The sequence below is a fragment of the Amyelois transitella genome, chromosome W (assembly GCF_032362555.1).
Source record: "Amyelois transitella isolate CPQ chromosome W, ilAmyTran1.1, whole genome shotgun sequence".
Taxonomy (NCBI): Eukaryota; Metazoa; Arthropoda; class Insecta; order Lepidoptera; family Pyralidae; genus Amyelois; species Amyelois transitella.
Genome location: NC_083536.1, coordinates 7,942,352 through 7,953,788, shown reverse-complemented (window position 1 = coordinate 7,953,788; position 11,437 = coordinate 7,942,352). Strand labels below are relative to the sequence as shown.

Genomic DNA, 11,437 nt, shown 5'->3' with positions numbered 1-11,437 from the left:
TTGCATGTCAAACTCGTAAACCCACGTCTCGTCACCAGTAACAATGCGTTTCATGAATGTTGGGTCGGAATTGACTCGTTCTAGCATGTCCTCAGCGACTCTCATGCGATTGAGTTTTTGAAAAAAATTCAGGTCTTTTGGGACTAGCCGAGCGGCAACATGTTTCATACCCAAATTATTAGTTAAAATGGTACGGATCGACTCGTGAGATACAGAAAGTTCGGTGGCTATCTCTCTCAAAGTTGAATGAGGATTTTCAGTCACTATTTCCTTCACTTTTGCGATGTTAACTTCAGTTGCAGACGTTGATGGCCTACCAGAGCGAGGCAAATCTTCCATCACATCTCGACCGCTTTTGAACGCTTTGTACCACTCATAAGCACGAGTTTTTGATAAAGTCGATTCACCGTAAGCCTTCTGTAACATTTTCAGTGACTCCGAACACGATATTCCATTGGCAATGCAAAATTTAAGACAAACTCTTTGTTCGATGTTTTTATCCATTATGAAATTAGCAATACACACTAGATATGATATAACTAAAAATAGCACTGTATTTAATGTAAACAACAGATGCAACTCAAACTCCGCGCCAAAATGGAAAACAGTTGTGCCAATCTAACAACAACAAAAAAAAACAAAAATTTGAATTTGGAACCATAAATAAATAATCCATTCCCGATACTTTTCTGACTGAATGTATTATACATTTAACATCTTACCTTTAACAAACATTTGGCATCTTTTTGCGTCCCCCCATAGCATTTAGAGCGATGGTAATTTGTTCCCATTTGGGTTTATTCTCACTTTGCTTGAGCGGAATGCAGATGACCTTTAGCGATTCCTGGATTTTCTTAAAAAAATTCACCAAAGCTTCCAACTCGGGATATGTAGACCTTGCACTTTTAAGGCACGGGGCTCACTCCTTGACTTACTTTTACAACCCGTATCAATAAATAATATAAACTTTGATAACTCGGCACCACAAAACCACTTAAACATTTTTTTTCAAACATTCAAAGCACTTGAAAGTTTAAAACTTATTTTTTTTTACAATCCCGCGTCCCTTTTTGAATGAAATGTCACTTTCAAAGTTCTTCTTTTTTAAAAATAGTGCAAAGGTTTTAACTAATCCAACTAAATTCTTTTGTATGATTGAAAATAAGTAACGTTTCACTAGTTATTGTGCCTTTATTTGATGGAAACTCTCTGTCTGTTTTTAATAGATAAGTAGTCATTGTTTTAAAATCTTAAATTGTAGTGTCACTATAAAGAATTCATTCGATGTAAATTACGTCATCACCCAGAAATGGTTAACGGATCGTCATTTTACATAGATCGATTTCAACTCGATCTCGATTTCGATTCGATTGGGCTCAAGAGTACCGTTTTGTAATCAAGTTCAGATTTTGTTGAGATCGAATTGAGATCCAATCAAATTCAAGAGTTGGCCTGCTGTAATGATTCCCAGGGGCCAACAATGAGGATGCGTATCTGAGTATGACTACAGTACCCAGTTTTATGTTTTCTGAGGACTTAGTCCATTTTTCTCTTTGTTGAAGGGAAGTGAGATATCCTGGCTCCAACGACGCCAGAAATCATGCGTGAGTTTACATAACAATTGACAACGTGATAAGCGATTATCAGGTGTTTCAAGGTAATTTTCAGCGGGAAGAAATTTTATAGGAGTAACATTCAAAAAATGATTTGGAGTGAGAGCAGTTGCTTCAGGTTCAGTACCTAAATCATAAATTTCACTAAGTTTCCGTTTAGCTAAAAGGCTCGGCTGGCTGTGCATTGGGGCGTGTTGGTCCCGACATTAATGTATGGGAGTGAAAGTTGGGTATGGCAAAAGAAGCACGAAAGCAGAATAAATGCAGTGGAAATAAGAGCGTTAAGGAGTATGTTGGGTGTGAAATTGAGTGACCGGATTAGGAACAGCATGATAAGGGAATGTTGTGATGTGAAAGAAGATGTAGTTACAGGAATAGAAAAGGGTATGTTGAGATGGTTCGGTCATGTGGAGAGGATGAATGAAAACAGGTTGACTAAGCAGATATACATGGAGAGTGTGGAGGGAAAGGTCGGAGTGGGAAGACCTAGACGAACATATCTTGATCAAATTACGAGTAAGGACGTCCTGGTAAAGGGTCAGGTCAAAAGTACCCGAAACCGAAAGCTTGCATGAAGAGAGTTATGAATGTGGATGAAGCAAAGGAAATTTGCAGAGATCGTGGCAAGTGGAAAGAGGTAGTCTCTGCCTACCCCTCCGGGAAAGAGGCGTGATTTTATGTATGTATTATATATATATATTCCGTTTAACGCCGATAAAGTTGGTTCCGCCATCGCTATAGATCATAGAAACCGGACCTCTTCTACTTATAAAGCGTTTGAAAGTGTCGACAAACAATTCTGAACTGAGATCAGAAACTAATTCTAAATGTAACGTCTTGGTGGCGAGACACACAAACAGACAAACAAATGCCTTGTGGCTTTTGATTCCACGGCGTCGAATATGTGTGATAAAAAAGGGGCCTAAATAATCTACAGCAGTGTTAACGAAAGACTTAACTTTTGAAATGTGAAAGGTAGGTAAATCTTCCATGCGAGGGTAAGTGAATTTCGGTTTGAGTTTGAAACAAATATTGCATTTATGTACGCGTTGACGAATTAAGTTTCTAGCGGATAGTATCCGAAAATTTTGTCTTATAAGAGCGAGTAATAGTGAAGGTCCTGTATGAAGGTTAATAATCAATTGAGTTATTAAATTTTTAGAAGGTAATAAAATGGAATGCTTTTGACCGAAATCGAGTTCAGAGTTTGATAATCTCCCACCGACTCTTAAAAGGCCTTCCTTGCCGATGAAAGGGTTTAACTTGAGTAGAGAACTATTAGATAATTTCCCATTTCGTAAAGCGGTAATTTCTTTAGAGAAATGCTTATTTCTAATATAGTGGATTATATAAAGTTCAGAAAATTCTAAATTTTGTACAGAAATAGGTTGTTGAGATTTTATTTTTTGTATAAAACGTAACATATAAACAACCGAGCGTAATAATTTTAACCAATTTGAAATTCTTTCAGCCATAGTTTCAATTGGATGAGAAGTCTGAATATCTTCAGGACTTTGAACGACTAAACTAATTGTTTTAGTCTCTAAATTTTCTAAACAACCATTAGGATTTGCCGTGTGGTTCCCGGCACCAATAGAAAAAAGAATAGGACCACTCCATCTCTTTCCCATGGATGTCGTAAAAGGCGACTAAGGGGTAGGCTTATAAATTTGGGATTCTTCTTTTAGGCGATGGGCTAGCAACCTGTCACTATTTGAATCTCAATTCCATCTTAAAGCCAAACAGCTAAACGTGGCCTGTTAGTCTTTACAAGACTATTGGCTCTGTCTACCCCGCAAGGGATATAGACGTGATTATATGATGTACCATTAGGATTAATCGTAAAAGGTTTCAATGGCCAATCAGAACAACTAGGGCTAAGCCAATCGGGACCATTGAACCAAAATTGATTGTTGACTAGAGCTTTAGGCGTTACAGGGCAAGATATAATATCTGCGGGATTTTCAGTGCCCTTCACATGAAACCAATGCTTAGCGGGAAGTTTTGAGTTAATATCAGTAATTCTATTAGCCACAAATGTATGGAATTTGTACGGCGGAGAATGAATCCACGTAAGCGCCACAGATGAATCTGAAAACAAGTTTATTTCGTTGATATGACATCTCTGGGAAAGAGTATGTCGAACGGCGTCTAGAAGGTTAGCGAGAAGAAGAGCGGCGCACAGCTCTAGTCGTGCGAGTGGCATTTTAGATAGAGAAGCTACAGCGTTCGTTGAGAATTAAAAATACAACTAAAGCCCAAGAAATACACACACAATCTTAGAATAAAAAATAAACTTAATTTAATAATCCCCAGAACCAACTACGGAAAAAAGACGATACTATTTGAGGGAGCACAGCTGTACAACAAGCTGCCTAATGAACTTAGAACAAGTATGAGATCTACACATCGTGACCACTACCATATAATTAATTTATGATTTGTAAATATTTTTTGATGTACCCTACTCATCTCATTTTAAGTGGAATGTAATTTCTTTATGAGAATAAAGTTCTTTAAACCTAAACCTAAATAATCAGTAGTAGGTAACCACTGCATTCCTACTATCTTATGCGGAATTGAAGCGTTAGTATCAAATTGTATGACGTCTTCACTTTGCATTGCGGGAGACTTGTCCATGAGGTCGGGACTATTAGAAATCCACTTCGTGAGATTAAAGCCATCAGAGGCAAACATTTGGATCAACTCGGACTTGGCTATTAGAGCGACGTCTACGCCATCCATAGATGTGATGAAATCATCCATGTACATGTGAGTTTCAGCTTTTGTGGCGGCGAGAGGAAATTGATCGCGGCTATTGGCAGCTAGCTGGCGAACGACTCTCATGGCAAGGTAAAGGGAACTTGATATACCGAAAGATACACGATTGAACTCGAACGTATCGATATCAGATCTAGAATCGAATCGATATAAAATACGTTGGAAAGCGTGTTGAGTGGGAGTAAGTTTCAATTGAAAATACATCTTTTCAATGTCCGCAGATAGGGCTACAGAGAACATGCGTAAATTGAATAATAGGTCGAATATACTTGTCTGTAATTTCGGACCTGTATAAAGGTCATTAAGAGACTTTCCACTAGAAATTTTACTACAGGCGTCAATAACGATACGAGTTTTCGAAGTTAGTTCGTCGGGGCGATAAACAGCTCTGTGCGGAATATAATAAGAGCTATCATCCGACAACTTTGCAAAGTGTCGTTGTAATTCTTACATAAATCAGGATTACTATCAAGTTTTTTCTCTAAATACAGTAAACGGCATTTAGCGATAAAATGAGAATTTCCTAATTCCGAAGGATTATGTTTAAACGGGAGATGCACAGTATAACGACCAGTGCTATCTCGAGAATAAGTTGACTTAAAGATTTCTTCACAGGCCTGATCGTCAGGGCTCATATGAATTTTATGAGGGACATTGTCGAGTTCCCAAAAGCGTTGAGTAATTGATTCTAGCGTTGAAGTTTTTTTCAGTAAAACAAAAGAATGTTTTATTATTAGCATTGCGACAGGGCTTGATGCGCGTAATAGCAGCCTTACCCATGGCTACATATCCAAGAGTAGTTTCTAACGCAACTACGGAAGAGTGCGGTGAAGTCACTTTGTCACTTCCTAACAGAAACGGGAAGAGCTCGTTACTAATTAAAGAATCCACCTCGCCGGGCGTACGATAATCATAGTAAGGTGAGTTAATTTAGAAATATTTAACTCATAGTTGGGTAGGTGGTCGGTGATCGAGTCAATAACACGTGCAACTATATCATACGAACACATAGGATCGAAACGGGAATGGAATTTCAGAGTAGTGACTCCGTATCCGACTCCACTTTCGGTCTGACCGATACCTTTAATCGAGGAGGAAGCGCAAGTAATTTTTAAATTTAATCGATCACAGCAAGATTTTGTGATGAAGTGGCTCATAGATCCACAATCTAAAAATAGACGTAAATTATGTCGCTTATTTTTATTATAAACATAAACGGAAGCAGTATGTAAAACAACGGTATTACCTAGCTCATTACAACGAGACGAAGTAACAACTGACAGCGCAACATTATTTAAAGGAGATGGCCCAAAACTGCCCTAGAAACGTAAACATAAATGTTATTCTTCGATAATAATGAAATATTAATTTATTAATTATCACGTATTAATTTTTTTCCTAGAACTTGTGAAAATGATTTTCTATAATAAAAGATTCTTAATCTTATTTCACTTCCTTTCATGGCTTCCTTTACAACAACTTTATTAACTTTACAACCTTTATTAACTTCCCGTACGATTACTGATTTCGATTTAATCGATATTTATGAACATGTACGTACAGTATATACGCTTAGTAAGAAGCTTCATTTTGGGACCGCTTCAATATGCTTAGGTATATTTAATAACAATCTATATATTTTACTTTAAAAATAATTTGTTTGCTGTACATTTGGAATTGATACATACATACATACACAAAATCACGCCTCTTTCCCGGAGGGGTAGGCAGAGACTACCTCTTTCCACTTGCCACGATGTCGCATTATTTCCTTCGCTTCATCCACATTCATAACTCTCTTATTACAATAATTCTAGTACAAAGGTGCTACTTTTTTCAAAAGAAATCTCTTCCAGTAGACCCATGAGAGGAAAGATGAATTTTAGAGCGGTATGGCGTGTGCATAAATAACGTTTAACATATTTAACTAAACATACATGCTAGTACTTACATAATTAAATAAATGACAGTAATAAACTACATAAACATACCAATATATATATTATATATAATATATATAAGTCTATTTGGAGAGATAATAGTCTTTAACTCGTCGTTTGAATGAAGAGAGAGTTTGGGAATCGCGAATATCATGCGGTAAGGAATTCCACAGTCGTACAGCATGAGCAGAGAAGGAAAAAGTGTAGAAGGAAGTCTTGTGGGTAGGAATAGTAAGAATGGTGCGTAAGTGAGATCTGCAAGGAGAATTAGACGAACGACGGAACGAGAAACGATCTTTAAGATAGGAAGGAAAGGCGGGATTAAATAAAATATTAAAAAGAAGACAGAGAATGCGAGTAGAGAGAAAAGAGTAGTAGATCTTACGACTAACCTCCTTAATATGGGCCGACCAGTTAAGGTTTGAATCTATAGTAAGAGCAAGGTTCCTTGCAGATTTGGTGAATTCAATTGGAGAACCATTATAGTACAGGCTTGGCAGTATATCAACGTTGATTTGATTACACATATAATAACTACCAATTATCATAGCCTTAAATTTGACAGGATTAACCAAAAGACCATAACACTTCGCCCATTCAGAAACCCGATCAAGTTCCGCATTCATCTCCGCAATGGCTGTCAAGGAGTCTTTCTCTTTAAAATGACAATATATCTGTAAATCATCAGCGAAAAGATGATAATTGCATGTCAGTAGTTTAGAGACTGATGTTATAAATACCGAAAATAGCAACGGCGAGAGTATACCGTCCTGAGGCACACCAGCACTAAGTTTACACCAATCAGAAACCGACTCACCAACACGGACAAGCTGTGATCGATCGCGAAGATATGAATCAAACCATGATAGGGAAGAGGGAGAGATATTACTTGACCGCAGTACGCCCAACAAAACGTCAAAGTCAATAGAATTAAATGCACTTGTGAAATCCAGTAACACAATCAAAGTGAGTGACTTATTTTCCATTGCCCAACGGATGTCGTCCGTTACATTAATTAAAGCGGTGGTTGTGCTATGTCCAGGTCTGAAACTAGATTGAAATGGGCTAATAAGATTATATTTCAAGAAAAATGAAGAAAACTGGTTGTGTGAAAGATGTTCAAGAACTTTAGAGAGGTATGGTAAAATGGATATAGGACGAAGGTCAGAGAAGGATGAAGGATTAGAAGTTTTTGGCAATGGTATAACATTAGCCCGCTTCCAAGCTAAAGGAAACGTACCGTGAAATACGCCAACTTTGCCTTCTAGGAAAACTTTGCCCAAAACAACGTTTTTAAAGAATATTACTATTTAAAAAAAAAGTAACAAAATATCGGCAACATTTATCATATTTGTAGAAAATAGACTTTAGATGTGGCAACACAGAATAGTGTGTGCGCTCCTATCTTCACTCAGTCACCTGTCAGCATTTGTACAGAACGGAGTGTATTTTTGTGGGCCAATTATAGCAAAAGTTTGAGAGTGAATTATTTATCATGGTGAAATCACAGGTATGTTTTATATATTGTATTTTGTGTAAAACCATACACTGAGTGTTTTGATGCTATTATCGTTAATTTAGCTTGCATACAATAAAAGTTATGACGCTGGGCAAAGTTATCTAGTAAAGTTCCGCCACGTGATTGCCAACATTGCCCATTGCCGAAAAACGTCTAGGGTTGGCACTTTTTATTTATTGCCGACTACAAATAAAGGAGATTTGACATCATCTGAAAACTATTAGTCGAAAGAAAATAAATGTTTTTTGATTGAACTAGGTATAGTCTAACAGCATAAAGGTAATTTTAGCTAGCACGCATCGTCCGTCTATGCATAAATAATGTCCACGCTCCCTAGATTAACGTCGTAACATCCACACAATCCTGGTAACATGTGGCTTAGAGTACATTTGTTGTAATACAATGTCAATAATTTAACACTCTCATAATTCAGGGATTACATACTAAACAACTCATAATAATAATTGATCTTAAGCCCAACAATTTCACATAACAATTGTTTTTCCAAAAATATGACTTGATTTCTGTTTCTTGTTGTATGAATTCCTTGTACAAAAAAAAAAATCTAAAAAAGACTTTAAATGTTTTTATTTATATTTCAATAATTTGTATTGTTGTCATATTGCAGAAAAACAAACATAAGTCACGTATACGACAAAGAAAGCCAAGACGTAAACTTGGATCTAGATTATACAAAAATTACTCTAACGAAATGTTAATGCTCGCTTGTGAAGCCGTTCAGTCGGGTCAAGTATCTTCTCGAGACGCTGAAAAGCAATTTGGTATCCCAAGGCGAACCATACTCAACAAACTGAAAAATCTACATACAAAGTCAGTTGGACATCCAACAAAATTGACATCAGAGGAGGAGGTCAAAATTGTAAAAGTTTTACAAGCGGCCAGCAATTTCGGCTCGCCACTTACGAAACTCGATTTAAAACTATTGGTCCGTAATTACTTGGAAAAGAACTCAAAGGATCATATTTTCAAAAACAAGATTCCAGGTGATGCATGGGTCCAGAGCTTTTTGGCAAGGCATGCTGATGAATTGACTTTGAGAGCTACTCAAAATATTTCAAAAGCAAGAGCTGAAAAAGGAGCTCAAGAAATAATTGATTACTTTAATAATTTAAGTGTGACACTGAAAGATATACCAGCTCAAAATATAATAAATTTCGACGAAACTAATCTATCCGATGACCCTGGCTCTTCCGTTGGCATTTTCCGAAGAGGGGTAAAATATCCGGAAAGAATAGTAAATTCTACCAAAGGAAACATATCTCTTATGTTTACGGCCACTGCAAGCGGGCGGTGCCTTCCTTTATATGTTGTTTATAAAGCAACTAATTTGTATTCAGAATGGATTAATGGAGGACCACCAGGGACCCGATATAACTGTACCAAGTCAGGGTGGTTTGACAGCGTAATGTTTGAGAATTATTTTGAAACTATTATTCTACCATGGGCAACTGAAACTGCCGGGACAAAGGTTGTCATATGCGATAATTTATCCAGCCACTTAAGTATTAAGGTAGTTGAGTTATGTGAACAGCATGACATCAAGTTCGTTTTTATCCCCCCAAGATCAACACATCTCACCCAACCCCTTGATGTCGCATTTTTTGGGCCTTTGAAAAAATGCTGGCGTAAAGTTTTATATCAATACAAGCTCAAAAATCCAACTCAAACCACACTTAACAAGAAACATTTCCCGAAATTGCTTTCTGAATTAATAGAATCGATTCGCATGTCGGAAAAATCAAACATTATTAGTGGCTTTAGGGCATCGGGAATATATCCACTAAATCCACAAGAAGTCCTTAAGAAGATCCCACAAATGGAAATCCAGTCGTCTTCGTATGGAATTGATCAAGTTCTGGTAGATTATTTAAAAGAAACTAGATCTCCAAAGCCTTTTCAAGTACAAAGGAGTAAAAAAGTTAATTGCGAGCCGGGAAAATCAGTGACCGCTTCCGATTTAAATGTTGATTCTAGGTATAAGAAAATAAAAAATAAATCAGCTAAGATGGCAAATGAAAAAAAAAGAAATGATGAATCTTTTTACTTGGACGAACAAACTGGTCTTTTCATATCAGAATCTACTCTTTTTTCAAATAATGATACCAATTATGATCAAGACTACAACTTGGAAGAGGCTTTCGGTATCCCTCTATATCAGCATAATTCTATACCTGAAAGTTTAAGCAAACAATGTATCACAATTATTAATTTCTACATGAGTCAATCATTCCGTATTAAAACTAAAACATTTGCACCCACTAATGACTTACATTTTAAATCTCCCATAGGTAGTTTCACAAACACAATGATTGTACGAAAAGACAATGACAGTTCCGTTCAAAATACTGATCCAGCCAAGAAAAATAAAATAATCATACTTTCCGATGTCCTACTTAAACCAGGATCAGCATCAGCGACTAATGTTTGTTATTTAAATGAAGCTTCTGGTAAGACTGAAAATATACCGTTTACATCTATGAACAAAAATGATTTACCAGAATGCCTGCAAGTGAAAAAAAAGAAACAAGTGAAGAAAATGAAGACAATAAATAAAGAAAAAGAGAAAAATATAAAGAGAGGAGTCAGAAATAAGATAAAAGGAAAAATTACAGCTCAAAAAAATAGTAGAACAAAAAAAAGGAATAAAAGATTTGATAGTGATTCCAGCTCAATATCTACGGGTAATGAAGTTATAACAGCTGACACAGATGATTCTGATTACGAAACAATAAATGATTATTACATAGCGGAATGCTTGCGGGAACAAGAAGAAAAGGAAAATATTGATGATTCAAATACCATCCCTTTTGGATTACATGATATTGAATATTTTTCTGAAAATCAAGAAAGAATTAAAAAATACGACTGGGTTATAGTTCGATTTGCAACAAAAAAAAGTTTAAAACACTATGTAGGTCAGGTATTGTCCACTAATGGTATAAATCCTACAGTAAAATTTTTAAGAAAAGTTAAAGAATCAAAGTCCATCTCAGGAACGACCTTTACTTACCCAATAGTGGATGATATTAGCACCATACAACATACTGAAGATATTATAGCGGTTTTATCCGAACCAAAGATAACTCGACGTGGTCAAATTGTATTTAATGTCGATTTCAGTAGTTTTAACATACAATAGTAGTTCACTCGTTAAACCGTTATAGTTAAGCCTTATATAACTTACGTATGTTCAATTCAGTAACTGTGATTTGATTAAGACTGCTACATTTTCCAAAGAATAATTATATAACTTTAAGAAACACTCTCCTATATTTTATTATAATATTAAAATAGTTCTAACCGAGCCAAAGTCATGACTAAATTTAATTCAAACTAAATAGTATTTAGATTTTTAAAATTATTTTGAATAAAAATGTTTTGTTGAACGTTGTTACTGATTCGAGTTGAGTTGTTATAAGATAATCAGATTTTAGACCAGTTATATTACTGTTTGATCTCAATCATGTTACTTCGAATTTTTCTAATTTTGCTTATTTAACAATTAAGCATACTTTCTTTTTTTTCCACAAGATATTTTAAGTTTTGTTTTTTGATAAACAGAC

At 35.9% G+C, this 11,437-nt stretch overlaps 1 protein-coding gene across 1 annotated transcript; it reads left to right on the top strand.

Annotated features, from left to right (window-relative positions):
- The first annotated feature begins 7,574 nt into the window (after window positions 1–7,574).
- LOC132904232 (uncharacterized) lies at window positions 7,575–11,147 on the top strand. The gene is made up of 2 exons (XM_060954153.1): window positions 7,575–7,844; window positions 8,482–11,147. Exons 1-2 carry the CDS (start codon window positions 7,830–7,832, stop codon window positions 11,011–11,013), a joined length of 2,547 nt encoding a protein of 848 aa, XP_060810136.1. The 5' UTR covers window positions 7,575–7,829; the 3' UTR covers window positions 11,014–11,147.
- The last annotated feature ends 290 nt before the right edge of the window (window positions 11,148–11,437 follow it).